Source organism: Bufo gargarizans, chromosome 9 (genome assembly GCF_014858855.1).
Source record: "Bufo gargarizans isolate SCDJY-AF-19 chromosome 9, ASM1485885v1, whole genome shotgun sequence".
Taxonomy (NCBI): Eukaryota; Metazoa; Chordata; class Amphibia; order Anura; family Bufonidae; genus Bufo; species Bufo gargarizans.
In genome coordinates this window covers 174,257,949-174,275,574 of record NC_058088.1, presented here as the reverse complement: position 1 = coordinate 174,275,574, position 17,626 = coordinate 174,257,949, and the positions used below count along the sequence as shown (strand labels likewise).

The window sequence follows — 17,626 nt, the reverse complement described above, 5'->3', positions numbered from 1 at the left end:
GTGCTTGCCCCTCGTCATTATGGAGCAGGATTTTAGCTGGCTGGGTGTGATCCTACTCCGTACTGACAAGGGGCGAGCACTCCAAAACAGATTTTTGACTCCTAGGGAGCCACTTCCACAAGGTGGCGCTAGCTAGATGGCACCCTTCCTTGGGACAATCCCAAATACATAGATGTAACAGCACTTACACACTCCAAAAATAAATGATTCAGTTCAATACCGCAGCACTCCGTGTCTTCCTTTTAGTAATTGTTCCGGTTTTATTCACCAAAACAAGTGAGAGGTTTCAACTTCCTACATTCTTTATCAAGTCGAAACGTCGCAATAAACATCGAAACGTGGGTGAATAAACCTGAACAATTACTAAAGGAAGACACAGAGTGCTGCGGTATTCTTTTTCTTCATATTCTCTTCCTTGGAAGATACCAGTTTGCATACAACATAAGACTAGAAAACGAGCACCTGTCATTACATGGGCTGCTCGTACATTACTGACGGTATACAAGCTTTAACCCTAATTCTGCTCCGTCTCCTCTGCAGGAGTTACCCCGTTACCAGGAGCTTATATTTGAGGAGCTGTCCCGGTTTGTGCTGGTGGAAAATGTTTATGAAGAAGTTGTGCTACAGACCATAATGAGAGATATTATGCAAGGTAAGGATGGGGCAGTCATGGGATACGCTAGTGGTGGGGATGAGATTGTATAAACCCCTTCTAAATATATGTATTTGATATAATTTACAGCGGTTAAGGATGCTGCCACTCAGCGCAAACACAACTTGTACCGGGATAGTATGGTGATGCACAACAGTGACCCCAACCTTCACCTTCTCGGTGAGGGGCCTCCCATTAATTGGACTGATGACTATGCCGATGGTACAGAACATGCAGGAGAACGCCATGGCAGGTCTCGCCAAGTGGTCTCTATTATTCAAGACGATGACGCGCCAGAATACTTAGAATCCTGCCAGGAGGCTCCAGCCCATGAAGGCATCCCCGAGGAACCAGCAGCTAGTGACGTGTACGCAATCCGCAGCATGCTGGTCAAAGAGTTTGACGTTAAAGTTCCAGCCAAGGACACTGCAGAAAGTTCTGAAGAAGAGGTAACACCCGCATTCCAGTCACACACACAGCAAGCGAAACCGGCCGAGCATCAGGAGCCACAAACAGAAAGGTATGCTTCACCTCACGAGCAATACGAAGACAAGCCGGATCACAGTCACGCAGAGGAAATGTCGTCACACCACCATGTGCCAGCTGACCACAGTGTAGAGACAGCTCCAGAAAATGAGCAAGTACAAGAATATCACAGAGTGACAGAAGTCTTAGACGAGGATGAGCACGAAGATGTTCAGCCTGAACAGGAGGAACGGCCACAGGCGACAAGTGACCATTTCGTCAAAGACCAACATAAATATGAGCAATCTGAAGTTCATGAGAACATGGCCTCTCATCAGGAGCCGGTAGTAGCACATGACGGGATTAAAGCAGAAGACCACACACAATGGCTATCCCATCCCGAGACGTCACAGGAGGTAACTTCATCCCTTGTCAGCCCTACAGAAGAAAGCTTAGCACAGGCGATACAGTCTCCTACAACACATTTAGTACATTCCACTCCTGACGATAGTGGATTCCAGTCACCCATGAGCGAGGAGGAAGAAGAAGGCGAAGGGTACCGAGAAATCCCTATACCTGCCCCAAGAAAGCGGGATGAAATCATCACCCCATTCTAAGTACCAGTGATATGGGACTGAGGTTGTAAAATGAACTTCTATGGAGGGCAGAAGCAGCACCTAGCTCTCCTTCCTTTTGGCACAAAACTACTTATTTAAATGCTTTTTGGCTCTGCTCCTCTCTGTTGTGCCAGGGCTGGTATTTTTTTTATTTTTTGCTCCCCCCTACCTTTTAGAACTTATTCACCAGCACACACGTCACTGCACCTCGACATTACACTGCAGCTGTATACTGACCTATCTGATCACCAAGCCAGCCGCTAAACCTCACACCCACCATGATGATCATTTATGATTTTTGGTCATTTATGATCATAGCCCTAGAGCGCTCTCTCTCTAACTTGGTGTCCCCCTTGTGCACACGTCCATTACTGCCACCTATCGTTTACACATTCTTCTCTGACTGCACAGACTTGTATGAACACTAACCCAAACGGCAGCTTCAGTGTCTCCCTCTTATGCTGCAATGGTTTTACACAGATTGGGAAAGTCACATCCACTTAGTTTTGCCAAGAAGAGATACCTAGGTATAAAAAAAGGTTTTCCTGGACATCCTATGGCAGCACAGCTGTGTGAGTCCCATTCGTGATCGTGCTGCCTACAGACTACAGGAAGTTAAAATTTCAGGTTGCTAAATTTTCATTTTCCTGGACGTCCTATGGCAGCACAGTCACAAATGGGACCTATAAAGAGGTGCTGCCTGCGGACTACAGGAAATTAATATTTCAGGTAAAAAAAAAAATCGTTACACTTCACAAGTCCTTACCTCCTGAGTCTTTATCCTTGAGATATCTTTACTGGTTCCCATTTCGTCACGCTGGCCGAGGATCCTGTTGCAATCTTAAACAATCTAGTAATCCACACATCACCGAGTGGGATAACAGTGAGTTAAACCAGTGTGATTGGGGACATACTAGTTTATCATTCCATGAAATAACAGTATTCAGACCCGGCAGGACACACACAGACTAGGGGAGCATTCCCGCTCCCTCTTCATCATATGTATGGGGAAACCCACCGTTTTTTAAGCCGAGCAGTGCCTTTTTTATCTCACTCCAGACCTGCGGATTTTCCTCTCTGAATATATTTTATTAAAACTTTTAAATGTTTTAAAGATAAAAAAAAAGCTTCTAATTAATAATAAATAAAAACTTTATTATAAGAAATTCAGAAAAGCCTGAAACATTTTTGTGTAATTTCATAGAGGGGGGAGGGGTTCCCCATTGCCTGAGAGATGCACACATTTCAGTCCAGTGTAAAATATTAATAGAACCGAGCAGAATGACGACATTGGAGAATACCAGTAAGGCAGGTTTCAGACCAGCGCGTGCGGTATGTGTGACGGGCACATTCCCCAAACTGTACGCAGCTCGGCTGATTTATTACATTATCTGTTCCAGCCCGACCGTGGATCTATTATCCCGCCCCCACCGCATACGGGATCTCACAGCATCATAAATCACTATGATGCAGTGAGTTTTCGACGAGCCACGTTTGTGTTTCACAGACCACGCGTGCATATCTGAAACTAGCCTTAACCAATACATCTAGTGGTACCTGAGCCATCTAAGCCACATTGCGCATGTGGAGCAGAGCAACCATCACAAACCTCACTGTTTTTCAGCAAGATCTTTATAGCCCAAGTATACAGAACTGCACCTGAAGAAAAAAATTAAGTAAGGGTACTTTCACACTTGTGTTAAACTTTTCCGGTATTGAGTTCTGTCACAGGAGCTCAATACCGGAAAAAAACTGATCAGTTTTATCCTAATGCATTCTGAATGGAGAGTAATCCGTTCAGGATGCATCTGATGTCTTCAGTTCAGTCACTGTACGGTTTGTGGACAGAGAAAATACCGCAGCTGCGGTCTGCGCAGACCTTTAAAAATGTGAAAATAATAAATACCGGATCCGTTTTGCCGGATGACAACTGGAGAGACAGATCCAGTATTGCAATGCATTTGTGAGACTGATCCGCATCCGGATCTATCTACAAATGTGATCTGTTTGCATACAGATTGCAGAATCCAGCAACGCATGTGTGAAAGTACCCTTACTTCACAATCTTTTCATACATTTTTTTATTTTAGGTGTAAACCTCTCCATGGTAACAAACACCCGACAAACCCTATGTAGTCATTCTGCAGCCATACTTTCTTCCATCTGAGCCCAACTCTATGCTAACAAGCATTCAAGTAGGTAACTATAAAGGAAGGGGACTGATGGAGGAAAGCATGACTGCACAGAGTTAACATGGAGACACATAGGTTTGCACGGGAGCTGTATACACAGAATAGGAAGTTTAGGCCTATTGCAAAGTTGCTTTATTTTTCACTTTAGATGCATTGGCACAAAAATATTGATTGCAATGGTGTGCAAAAATGGGAAAGCAACCCAACTAAAGGACATTCCCAAAAAGTTCCTCTGGGCTCCATTCCAAATTATTTAATTAAAGGGGTATTCCACGTTTAGGCAATATTTACTTTCTATGCCTAAAGAAAGGAATACACTCACCTGTCTTCCAGCACAGAGGCTCCTCTTTTCCATACCCTTGCATGTACACATCCAGAGAGGGTCGTGTGCACCTCTGCAGCCAAGTACTGGCCCCTGCGGTGCTGTCCCCAAGTGGCGTGCTGGTTGGGGACATGTCACCACTAGGCACAGTGATTGGCTGCAGTGGCACACGTGACCCCGTCCAATAGGTACAGCGCAGTACTAGCCCAAAATAAAAAGTTGCCTAAAGTTGGAATAACCCTTTAAGGATTGACGAGAGAATGAAAACCCTGAACCCAAGTGAAGATGCAGCTTTACGGCTTTTGCACGGAGCAGTAAGTCTACGGGCCCACACTGTACCTCTGTGCTGCCATGTTAGGGTGAACCCTAAGTGCCGTATGGTGTGTGCATGAGCCCTTAGGATGCTTTTTCACTAGCAGCAACAGGATCGTCTTGCAAAGGGTTTGGGACATTTTTCCTCTTCCCATTTTTGGAAATGGATCTCCAGTGTGCAAGTGTCAAAGCAGCTCAGTAAAAAAATTATCTGGCACAAATTATTTTCTATAGGTGATCCTTGCACCACATATGGAAGTATATAAGGAACATAGCCAAGTAAAACTACTTGTTTTTATGAGGCAACCAGTACACTTGAAATATGGAAGGCCACCACACCTGAGGTATCCTACCCCAGTAGTTAGAAGTGTACAGGTAAAACATTTAACTGGTTATACTGGTTACCGCCAAGGAGTGGTGGATTATCTGGCAGTGCAGGAGTGTGTGTGACGGAAATTGTAGCTCAAGAACATGTATAAAAGCTGTGACCAACATGTGCCACTTTAGGTACAGTATATGGAGAAGTAATTGTCCATAACAGCTTCTGTAGCCATGTTTGGAAGACATACCCCATTCAGCAGGGCTCATGACGCTGGGAAGTCCTCTATAAAATGTGAGGCTTTGGGTATTTAGCAAGAAGAGGGAACGCCACGTAGTATCCAAGACCGGAGCCAAGAACCACAGCTATGAAGATGGTGGCATTGTAGGACATGACACACAACATCAACAAGTATCCAAGAGAGACCTGGGCGGAGTGCAGGAGGGCAACAGAAGAGTGCAGGAGCCACCACCTGTGTGCAGAAAGAGCAGTGAGTGCGGGTGGCATGCTACACAGAATGTGACAGGACAAACATTTCTATAGGGTCCAGGCCCACAGGCTCTTACCGACAGTTAGAAGAGGTAGAGAACTGCACAGGAGGAACAGAGTCCTCCCCAGAAGACGAGGGATCAGGGGGGATCAAGGAGTCAGAAGCCGCTGGCAAGTTAGCCTCTGAGTCTGAGATGAGTGGGGGGCAAAAATCTGAATCTGGTGTCAACGGTAGCGTCTGGAGAACCCTGCTGAGAAGGTTGGATTTCCATACCTTGGAAAGTTCATAGATAATGGTGAGGAACAGGACGACCACGAATGAGAGTATAAGACCTGGAGGGAGAAAAGAAGATATAACACTGTAAAACGCGCTTCAAGATTTTGAAAAAAAATTGCAAGTCTAGGACACATTTTATGGGTAATGATGAGTCCCTGTGGCCGCCAGCATTTTAACCCGGTCAGGTTTGAGACAGGTTAGTGTAAAGAGTGTGTCCAACCCTGAATACAGTTTTTTAAATTCATTCATTTCTTAACATAAATTTAGAAGTGTTTTTTTATTATTGATTTTCAGAATATCTATTAGTTATGAAGTGTAACATGTTTGCTACCCGCAGCCACCACTAGAGGGAGCTTACTGCATACATCAGTGATAACAGGTTTCAGTAGTGGTGGCAGCAGGCACACAACACATTATCTTTTATTTGAAACTCTATTAGCACAAAATTTTAGATCTACCTGCAACATGGTGAAAAATGGAAGATTCACTTTAAGGCCCCTTTCACACAAGCGAGTTTTCCGCGCGGGTGAAATGCATGGCGTGAACGCATAGCACCCACATTGAATCCGGACCCATTAATTTCAATGGGTCTGTGTACATGACAGTTTTTTTCATGCATCAGTTTTGCGTTGCGTGAAAAATGCAGCATGTTCTATATTCATGTGTTTTTTCCTCTGCGGAAGCAAGTGCGGATGAAATGCGTTTTTCAATGATGGTTGCTAAGAGTTGTTGTTTGTAAACCTTCCGTTTTTTTATCACGCGCGCGAAAAACGCATTGTACACAAGCGTAAAAAACTGAATGCAATCACAGACAAAACTGACTGAACTTGCTTGCAAAATGGTGCGAGTTTCACTGAACGCACCCTGAACACATCTGGACCTAATCCGTATAGTTCGTGTGAAAGAGGCCTAAAGGTCATCCATCTGTCAGCAGTTTTGTACCTATGACACTGGCTGACCTGTTACATGTGCGCTTGGCAGCTGAAGGCATCTGTGTTGGTCCCATGGTCATATGTGTCCGCATTGCTGAGAAAAGATGTTTTAATATATGCAAATGAGCCTCTAGGAGCAACGGGGGCGTTACCATTACACCTAGAGACTCTGCTCTCTCTGCAACCGCCGCACCCTCTAAACTTTGATTGACAGGGCCAGGCAGTGAAAACGTCATTATGCCTGTCACTGTAAATCAAAGTGCAGAGGGCGCGGCAGTTGCAGAGTGTGCAGAGCCTCTAGGTGTAATGACAACGCCCCCGTTGCTCCTAGAGGCTCATTTGCATATATTAAAACATCATTTGTCGCAGAAATGCAGGCACATAGGAACATGGGACCAACACAGATGCCTTCAGCTGCCAAGTGCACATTAAAACAACAGAGAATAATACAATTTCATATGAAAAGTAGAAATTCACAGAAGAGAAAAGAAAGTGATTCATGAAATCATAAGACTGCAGCCCTGAGCGACAGCTGAGACGTCTGCAGTGGATTTGCAGAAGTATTCAACAGAAGCGTTCTGCGTCTCCAGTACTCATCACCCATCAATGAGTCACTATCAGTCATGTCCGTGTATGAGGCAACAGACTATTGACAGTCCAGAAATCCAGAACACAACGGTCCAGGCAAAGCTAGAACCAGCCCTGTACCTCACATGGATCCAAATATCTCCCCATTCATTGCTCCAACTGTTCTGCTAGATTTATTTCAGGCTGGCAGCTCAGGGGTCGTGTCCTTTCTGCTGCAGCTCTCCGCCTATCACAGCTCAGAGGGCTTCTTTCTGCTGCAGCTCTCTCCTTATCACAGGTCATAAGGCGTGTCCTTTCTGCTGCAGCTCTTCCTATCACAGCTCAAGGGTATTGTTGTTTCTGCTGCAGCTCTCTCCCTATCACAGCTCAGAGGGCTTGTCCTCTCTGCTGCAGCTCTCTCCCTATCACAGCTCAGAGGGCTTGTCCTCTCTGCTGCAGCTCTCTCCCTATCACAGCTCAGAGGGCTTGTCCTCTCTGCTGCAGCTTTTTCCCTATCACAGCTCAGAGGGCTTGTCCTCTCTGCTGCAGCTTTTTCCCTATCACAGCTTAGAAGGCTTGTCCTTTTTTCTGCAGCTCTCTCCCCATCACAGCTCAGACAGTGCTCCAGACAAAAAATAATACCTAGTAGCCATTGGCTCCTGAACTGAAAAATTTAGGAGCCAAATTACATTTTTAGTCGCCAAATCGAAACCTAATCAGATCGGCGTAGGGTTGTTTCGATACCCAAATTTTGATTCGCTTTTATCACCATAAAGAAGTATTGCGATACTCAATACCACGCAAAAAGCCGCGTTCATTTCGCATTTTATGAAACGTTCAGCCCATAATAGAACAGTCCTATCCTATTTGTTGGGGTGACAAGGTGACTAAAAAATGACTAATCGCATGGTTTTTATTTATTTATTTCTGTTACGGCGCTCACCGCATAGGAGATATTTTTTAATAATTTAATAGTTTGGACTTTTCGGACGCAGCGCTATGTAATATGTTTATTTATTTATTGTTTATATATTTTATATTGGGAAAGGGAGGATTTAAACTTAATATTTTAGGGTACTTTCACACAGAGTTTTTCTTTTCCGGCATAGAGTTCCGTCCTAGGGGCTCTATACCGGAAAAGAACTGATCAGGCATATCGCCATGCATTCTGAATGGAGAGTAATCCGTTCAGGATGTATTAGTTCAGTCATTTTGCATGCTACGGTTTTATCTCCGGCGAAAAAACTGAAGACTTGCCTGAATGACTGATCCGGCATTTTTCCCCATAGGAATGTATTAGTGCCGGATCTGGCATTCAAAATACCAGAAAGCCGGATCCGTCCTTCCGGTCTGCGCATGCGCAGACCGGTAAAAATGGGTAAAAAGATACAAGACGGATCCCGTCTGTCTGCATGACAAGTGGAGAGACGGATCCGTTCTTGCAATGCATTTGTGAGATGGATCCGCATCCAGATGCGTCTCACAAATGTTTCACATCCAGATCGGCGGATCCAGCAGGCAGTTCCGATGAAGGAACTGCCCACCGGATCACACTGCCGTAAGTGTGAAAGTAGCCTTAGGCCTCTTTCACACGGGCGTCACATTTTGGCTTGGATGCGTCCCGGGTGCATTGTGGCAAACCCGCGTGGGTAGGTACACAATTGCAGTCAGTTTTGAATGCGATTGCGTTCAGTTGTTCAGTTTTTATTGCGCGGGTGCAATGTGTTTTGCACGCGCGTGATAAAAAACTGACTGTGGTACCCAGTTTGGGTTAGGTGTTGTGTAGATGTAATTTTTAAGGGACTTATAAGGGAAAATAATAGCATTCTTAATACAGAATGCCTAGTAAAATAGGGCTGGAGGGGTTAAAAAAAATAAAAAAATAATAATTTAACTCTCCTTAATCCACTTGTTCGCGCAGCCCAGCTTTTCTTCTGTCTTCATCTGTGAGGAAAAGGACCTGTGGTGACGTCACTGCGCTCATCACATGATCCAATGGACCATGTGATGAGCTCAGTGACATCACCACAGGTCCTTTGACAGGTCCTGAAGAAAGAACAGGAGACGGGCAGCTACGCGATCAATTGGAGGAGGTGAGTACATTTATTATTATCTTTTAACCCTCATTGGCACTGCGCCACCAATGTTTATTATACTGGGGTGTTGGGGGGGCGCACCGCCGATGTTCTTCTCAGCAGCGCAGTGGAGAAGGAGTCTCCCTCCCCCTGTGCTGCCGACGCCACTGCCAATAAGAAGAGAGACCGTAGGAAGAGGGGAGGGGCTATGGCCACTGCGCCACCAATGAAGATAACTGACCTGTTAATACAAATAAAGGAGGCGGGTGCCGGAATCAAATAGTCGCTGCTCAGGCGCTGCTGAGAAGAACATCGGCGGTGGGGCAGAGAACTATCACCTCCGCTGCCCCGCCGCTTTATTAAACTGCAGAGCTGCGGTGGCGGGTCTAGTCGCAAATGGCGACAAGACTAAAAAGTCTTGTCGCCATTTGTAAATTCTAAGTCGCATTGGCAACCATTTTGGTCACCATCTGGAGCCCTGTCAGATGGTGTGTTCTTTCTGCTGCAGCTCTCTCCCTATCACAGCTCAGAGGGCTTGTCCTATTTGCTGCAGCTCTCTCCCTATCACAGCTCAGAGGGCTTGTCCTCTCTGCTGCAGCTCTCTCCCCATCACAGCTCAGAGGGCTTGTCCTATTTGCTGCAGCTCTCTTCCTCTCACAGCTCAGAGGGCTTGTCCTTTCTGCTGCAGCTCTCTCCCTATCACAGCTCAGAGGACTTGTCCTATTTGCTGCAGCTCTCTCCCTATCACAGCTCAGAGGGCTTGTCCTTTTTGCTGCAGCTCTCTCCCCATCACAGCTCAGAGGGCTTGTCCTATTTGCTGAAGCTCTCTTCCTCTCACAGCTCAGAGGGCGTGTCCTTTCTGCTGCAGCTCTCTCCCTATCACAGCTCAGAGGACTTGTCCTATTTGCTGAAGCTCTCTCCCTATCACAGCTCAGAGGGCTTGTCCTTTTTGCTGCAGCTCTCTCCCCATCACAGCTCAGAGGGCTTGTCCTATTTGCTGAAGCTCTCTTCCTCTCACAGCTCAGAGGGCTTGTCCTCTTTGCTGCAGCTCTCTCCCTATCACAGCTCAGAGGGCTTGTCCTATTTGCTGAAGCTCTCTTCCTCTCACAGCTCAGGGGGTGTGTTCTTTCTGCCGTAGCTCTTTCCCTGTAACTGCCACCTTTTCTAAAAGAAAGTGACAGTTAAAGATTTAAACTGAGTATGTGCGACCACCTCAGTGAGGTGGACAAGAAATAAGGGAAAAAACAAAAAGGTGGCTCTAAACATATACATTTTATAAAATTGCTCAAATTTTTAATTACATGCAATTCAGATCCAGGTATTGGTTTAAAAAAGATATAATAATTTTTGTGGCACAAGCCCTTTGAATGCCCCCATATAATGCCCGTCGAACCCACTGATAACACGGATACAGCCGACACTCCAATGTGTGTGGGGAGCTCCCGACTCTCCCCCGGCAGATAACGTCCTTCTGGGAGATGAGCCACAACCAGAAGTGTATGACAGTGGCCACTCCATAGAATACAGGGAGAGTGGAGAATATGGGGGAGTCCACCCCAATCATTGCAGATGATCAGCCCTTGAGAACAGCCTCAGAGGCAATGCTAGAAAAAAAGAAATCCTGTGCACACAGCGTTAAAGCCCTGTGATTAGCATATATACGTTTAAGGGGTTGTCCAAGATTTTGATATTGATGGCCTATCCTCACTATAGGTCATCAATATCTGATCGGAGGAGGTCCAACTCCGGGCACCCCCGCTAATCAGCTGTTTGAAGAGGCAGTCACATTCATTGGTCTTTTGGCCTATTTGCAGCTCAATCCCATTCAAGTGAATTGGCTGCAATACCTAGCACAGCCACTAGACAATGTAGGGCGCTGTGCTTGGTAAGCCGTGTGGAGGCCCGTTCCCCATAGCCTCTTTAACAGTTGATCGGGAGTCCTGAAAATGGAACATCAATATTAAAATCCAAGACAACCCCTTTAAACATATCCATAGGGCTCCATTAACTTTTTGGCCTCAGCCTGGGTGGCACTCCTCAGTACCTTTTTCTTTCAACTGTATAGGAAAATGCAGCAGGCTACACTTTACAACATACAGAGCTCCAGTGCAAAAAATAAAAATATAGCATACGTTATACAGGATGCTAGAGGTGACACGGGAGGCTTCAACAACCTCTGGTACGCCTGCCGTGGAGGAACTACAATTCCCAGCATGCACACCTGCTTGGCTGTTCTCATCAGTGAATGGAGCATGCTGGAGGTTGTAGTTTGACAGCAGGTGGCGTGCCGGGGGTTGCTGACCCCTGCCCTAGTGTGTGCGTGTACCTGGTAAAACCCTGTACACTTCGTAAATGAGCAGCAATGACTTACTCAGGAGGACCCGGGGCGTAGCTAATAATCTTCTATCAAAACATATACATGGCACATGCCAACCCCTACCTGCCAGGGTCTGCACCGTCCAGAATTCAAACAACAGGGTCACATTGTCCGAGAAAACGAAATGCATCTGAGGAAGGAAAATGAGAAATGGTGTGAATACGTGAATGCTGAGGGAGAGCGACCGATGCATAGAAGCTCATGCACTGTAATCAGACTAGGAAGAGGACAGCATTGCGCCACGTTTTCTAACCAAGCCCAGTAGAACACATGAGAATAGGGATTCATAAACCTCCACTGCCCAGCAGCAGAAAATATCCACTGTGTATGGACTAATAAAATAAAATACAGCACAAAGCTACGGCAAGAATAGGAGTCTTATAGTTCTCTCAATGAAACAATCCTCAATAGCTCGGCCTGATCATAAAGAGAACTGTGCAGTCATACAGTTACAGCTGCACAGTTCTCTCTATTACCTCCCTGCTGTGCACCGAAACAATCCTCAAAACGCAAGTCCACCACCCAGCAACTCTAAAGCTAATAGTTCACACAGAACACAGAAAAAAAAAAAGCCCCAAAGACCCCACACTTTGAAGATAGGGTAGTAACCGCTGGACATCAGGTACACAGTATTGACCCTTCCACTGCCCTGCACCAAGAATCCATTTCACTACCCTAGACCACCAGGGACTCACTTCACTTGATGGGCTCCTATTTAATACTATTTGTCTGGACGCTATGTGGCCCTCCCTGTAGCTTTAGCTCCTTTATAGTCAATTATTAGGGGGTGCACATTAATATTTATTTGATTACCCGCTGTGAATGGAGACAGGGCTGCACATGAAGGGGACGCAGCATTAATCCAGCACAGGACCCCTCAGGATTCACTTGATGGTCGGACTCCACTAACCACAAAGTGATCACATATCCTAGCAATGTGCCATCACTCTTTATTTGGACTATCCCTTTAATATTTTTTTCTGTTCTATTTTTGCAAACTTGACAACCCTAAGTGCAGCCAGATTGGTACTTAGTAAATTGTCACTTTCTTACTGAAGAGGACCATGTATAGAGACGTAGTCCATCCTCCACCCCGAGGTGCGTGTAAAGCAGGGGTGCACAACCTGCGGCCCGGGGGCCACATGCGGCCCTCGATACCATTCTGTGTGGCCCCCAAACATCTGGTAAAAATGACATGTAGGTTTATGTCTTATGGCTTCTTACATGTATCTTTCATGTATTCTTCTATTAGATGGGAGTCCTAGAACGGTAACTAGACATTTATAGTATATACTGTATGTTCCATATGCCAGAAATACAGTATTTCAGTTGGTAATACCCCTTTAAGTTTTACTTTCGGCCCTTGGAATTAGTTCAGGCTGACAATGTGGCCCCCAACCAGAAAAGGTTGTGCACCCCTGGTGTAAAGCATCCCAACCAATCTGTGCAACCCCTGAGGGTCAGGAACCTCAAACAGCCTCTTCCTCTTGGAGGATTCTGTTTTGGCTGCTATGAGGGGATTTTTACACTTTCTTTCTAGTAATCTTCCACACTCAGCATTGTATAAACCTTTCAACCGGCTCGTAAAAAAGTTTAATATTATACACAGCAGCTATAGAGCGTGTTCACACATCACCCACATAAACTGGGAACAACAAAGAAAATGTGACTTTATGTACCTACAGTGACCTGGGGTGACCGAGAGGTAAGTAGAACCTAAGCAGTACAAGTACAGTACAATGATATACTGCCTCCTTGTATATATTGTAGGTACAGATGGTACTGCCTCCCTGTCTCTCCCTGTATATAATGCTGGTAGGGATAGTACTGCCTCCTATCTCTCCCTGTATATAATGCTGGTACGTATAGTAATGCCCCCCAGTTCTCCCTGTATATAATGTAGGTACAGATAGTACTGCCTCCTGTCTTTCCGTTTATAATGTAGGTACAGATAGTACTGCCTCCCTGTATATAATGCTGGTACAGATAGTACTGCCTCCCTGTATATAATGTAGGTACAGATAGTACTGCCTCTTGTCTCTCTGTATAAAATATAAGTACTGTAGGGTTTTGCTCTGGTAGATAGGGTAAGCGGGCGCAGTACAGTACTTGTGCGGCTCTCAACCCGGGCATTTCTGTCCTTGGCCTGGTTCTCCCACTTGAGAGGGGAGTGATCGGTCCCCAAGCGAAACTTTCTCCCCAACAAATAGTAGCGGAGAGACTCGAGGGCCCACTTGATAGCCAGGCACTCTCTCTCCACTATACTGTACCTGGTTTCGGCTGGGGTGAGCTTGTGGCTTAGGAAGACAATGGGATGCTCCTCCTCGTTGACTTCCTGAGACAGTACAGCACCGAGGCCTACTTCGGAGGCACAAACTCCCTCTTGAAGTTGGGCATCACCAAAACCGGGGACCCGCACAGGGCCGACTTTAAAGTGGCAAAAGCCTCTTCTGCCCGATAATCCCAGTGAACCATCACTGATTTTCATCCCTTCAAGAGTCCTGTCAAGGGCGCGGCTAGAGTAGCAAAATGGGGAACAAACCTCATGTAATAGCCCACCATTCCCAGGAATGACTTTATTTGCCTAGAGGTGGCAGGTCGGGGCCAATTCCGTATCGCCTGAATTTTGTTCACTTGGGGTTTGATGACTCCGTGCCCAATGACATACCCCAGGTACTTAGTCTCTTCTAACCCTATCGCACATTTTTGGGTTAGCGGTTAGGCCAGCTTTGCGAAGGGAGTCCACTACAGCCTGCACTTTGGGTAGGTGACTTTCCCAGTCGGTACTGTGGATGACAATATCGTCCAGGTAAGCCGAAGCGTACCGACGATGTGGACGAAGCACAATGTCCATTAGACATTGAAAGGTGGCGGGGGCGCCATGCAGACCAAAGGGTAAGACCTTATACTGATACAGCCCCTCAGGCGTGATGAAGGCAGTTTTCTCTTTGGCAGCCTCCGTTATTCTGAACGCCGGATCCGGCACCAATACATTCCTATGGAAAAAAATGCCGGATCCGGCATTCAGGCAAGTCTTCCGTTTTTTTCGCCGGAGATAAAACCGTAGCATGCTACAGTTTTCTCTTTTGCCTGATCAGTCAAAAACGACTGAACTGAAGACATCCTGATGCAAACTGAATGGATTACTCTCCATTCAGAAGGCATGGGGATATGCCTGATCAGTTCTTTTCCGGTATAGAGCCCCTGTGACGGAACTCAGCGCCGGAAAAGAAAAACGCTAGTGTGAAAGTGCCCTTAGGGTACATATGATTTTTAATTGCTCTATAAAGTTTTTTTTTTTTATGAGGCAAGGTAACCAAAAATAAACAAATACAAATTGTGCTAAAACAACCAATTTTTGGTTGTCACCTTGTCCCATAAAGTGTAATAATGAAGGATCAAAAAAATCATATGTACCCAAAAATGGTACCAATAAAACATAAACTTATCCTGCCAAAAAACAAGCCCCTGCACAAGACGATTGGCAGAAAAATTAAAAAAATATGGTGTTCAGAAAATGGAGACACAAAAACTATTTTTTTTTTCAAAAATGCTTCATTATGTAAAACTGAAACAAACAACCAGACAGTAGACATATTTGATATCATTGCCTCCGTAACAACCTGCTCTATAAAAAAATAGCACATGACCTACCCTGTCAGATGAATGTTGTAAAAAATAAAAACAGTGCCAAAACTGCCATTTTTTACAGCGTTCACCTGAGGGGTTAAGTAATGTGATATTTTTTAGAGCAGGCTGTTACGGAAGCGGCAATGCCGAATATGTATACTTTTTCTTATTTATTTAAGTTTTACACAATAATAGGATTTTTGAAACAAAAAAAATGATGTTTTAGTGTCTCCATAGTCTGAGAGCCATAGCTTTTTTAATTTTTGACCGATTGTCTTAGTTAGGGTCTCATTTTTTGCGGGATGAGGTGATTGCTTGATTAGCCCTATTTTGGGGGGCATACACCTTTTTTATCGCTTGGTGTTGCACTTTATGTGATGTTGGGTGACAAAAAAAAAATTGGCACAGTTTTTATTGAATTTTTATTACGGTGTTTTTTTATTACTTAATTGTTTTTTTTTTTGTTTTTTTTTTACATGTTACTTTATTTATTAATTTTTTTCACTCTGCATCCCCCATAAGGTAATACAAGACTTCTTGGGGACATTTAACCTCACTTTTTTTCCCCCACCTTTGATTTCTGACATAGTAGCCCCAGTTACAGGGGAAATACACCCCCCAGAGAGGCTGTACAGCAGAAAACAACACTGTACAGTCTCAGTGCAGGGCTGATCGAGGTCTGTGAAAGATCCGACAGCTCCTGCACTCCCCCGGCGGTTACATGACCACCGGGCTGGGACAGGAAGCGCTGAGCGCTGTGTATACAGCGATCTAGAAGGCAGTGATAACCTGGGAACTGCCCCTGCCTTCTCCCTGGGGTGCCCGCCGTGCAGCTGCCATCTCTGAATGGATGTTTTAGAACAACCACCCATAGGACGTTTATATCCTATGGGCGGTCAGGAAGTGGTTAAGGACAGCCAGTTGCTGCCAAAACTTGGACCGACACTTACCGGTAATTTGTGTAAAAAAAATATATATATATTATTTTTTAGAAAAGGTGTCTATATCCTTTAAAGGTGCGCCCCTATTGCTATTACTGGGGGGCACTAATGGGGGCATTACTATTACTGGAGGAACCAATAAGGGCATTATTACTGGGGGCACTAATGAGGGCATTACTAATATTGGGGGGCACTAATGGGGGCACAATGCCCCCATTAGTGCCCTCCCAGTGATAGCAATGCCCCAAGTAATACCAATGCCCCCATTAGTGCCCCCTTCTCTGTGCAACAAAAAAAACTCCTGCATTTGACGGTACTGCTGATGGGATGTGCAGGACAGGACCTGCGCTCCAATGTGATGACGTCCCGCAGGTCCTGTCCTCCAGTCAGCAGCACCATCAAATGGAGGAGTTTTTTTTTTTCCCTTCTTAACACAAGGGGGGGGGAGGGGGCTGTACTAATGAGCGCTCCACAATGGAAGTGATCATTAATAACAGTCCTTATAGGAAAATACAGGCAATTTTCATTGGCGATAGAAAAAAATTACAGGCTAGGCCGGTGAGTTACTGTTTTGGGGAGAAAAAAGGGGGAGAGCCCCTTTAAATCTCATTTATCACACTGTCTGAGTAAAGCCTACAAAGAGAAATGGTATAAATGGTTCTGTGTATAAACCCACACCTGGCTATAACCTCTAATGAAACAGCGACCAATCACAGCGCAGCTCTTATTGCTCAGGCTGTCAAGTCAAAATGAAAGCAGTGCTGTGATTGGTCGCTGTGAGTAATGCCCACCTACTCGTTACCATTTTGGACGACAACTCATACAATTCCATATGTAATTTTTTTTGGTTTTTGTGAAAGTAATGGCAGAACCTGAAGGGTATGAACGAGCCTGCTCAAATTTTTTTAAAGCTACAGTAGTGAAGGGGTAAACAGTTCCCCCTTTGGGGATGGAATTAGGGGCTGTACCACACCCGCAAGTCATGCTGGGAATTGTAGTTCACAGGTTCCGTCCACTCAGCAGTTTACGGCTGGCAGCGCTGTCACACTGAGGGCGGGCAGGAGCGGGGCACTTACCTGCATGGCAACGGCTCTCCGCGCTACCAGTCTACAGCACCGACAACCAGAGTAGCTGCTAGAATGGAGTTGTTAGAAGAAGGTTGGTGACGTCACTAGTCACATGATCCTTCATAGTCACATGACCAAACGTAGGAAGTGCTGGCAAACACGTCCTGCAGGGGCTTGTGGAAGGAGGAGGGGCCGTGTGTGCCTCTGTGAGAGGCTGTGGTGCCGTCCTGGAGTACACACAGCTTCATGGGAGCTCATATATGAGGGGGCAGTGGGGTTCATGGGGTGGAGGGTGCGCTTACAGGGGTTTACACTGCAGATTCTGGGGAGTCTGTCAGTGGTCACATGGTACAGTGGTCACATGACTCCCCTTTTCACAGGAAGAGATTGTG

At 45.6% G+C, this 17,626-nt stretch overlaps 2 protein-coding genes across 2 annotated transcripts in view; one reads left to right on the top strand and one right to left on the bottom strand.

Annotated features, from left to right (window-relative positions):
* NIBAN2 (niban apoptosis regulator 2) overlaps positions 1 to 2,904 on the top strand; it is a 79,299-nt gene extending 76,395 nt beyond the window's left edge. Inside the window, exons 14-15 of the mRNA XM_044268832.1 lie at positions 541 to 652; positions 743 to 2,904. Of these exons, the coding sequence (XP_044124767.1) occupies positions 541 to 652; positions 743 to 1,734 (1,104 nt within the window). The 3' untranslated portion in view covers positions 1,735 to 2,904. The remainder of the gene's footprint in view (positions 1 to 540; positions 653 to 742) is intronic.
* Positions 2,905 to 3,702: 798 nt separating this feature from the next.
* Positions 3,703 to 17,352, bottom strand: SLC31A2 (solute carrier family 31 member 2). Its single transcript, XM_044306078.1, has 4 exons — positions 17,244 to 17,352; positions 11,660 to 11,726; positions 5,446 to 5,701; positions 3,703 to 5,351 (listed from the first exon to the last, which is right to left on the bottom strand). Exons 1-4 carry the CDS (start codon positions 17,247 to 17,249, stop codon positions 5,165 to 5,167), a joined length of 516 nt encoding a protein of 171 aa, XP_044162013.1. The 5' UTR covers positions 17,250 to 17,352; the 3' UTR covers positions 3,703 to 5,164.
* Between the last annotated feature and the right edge of the window lie 274 nt (positions 17,353 to 17,626).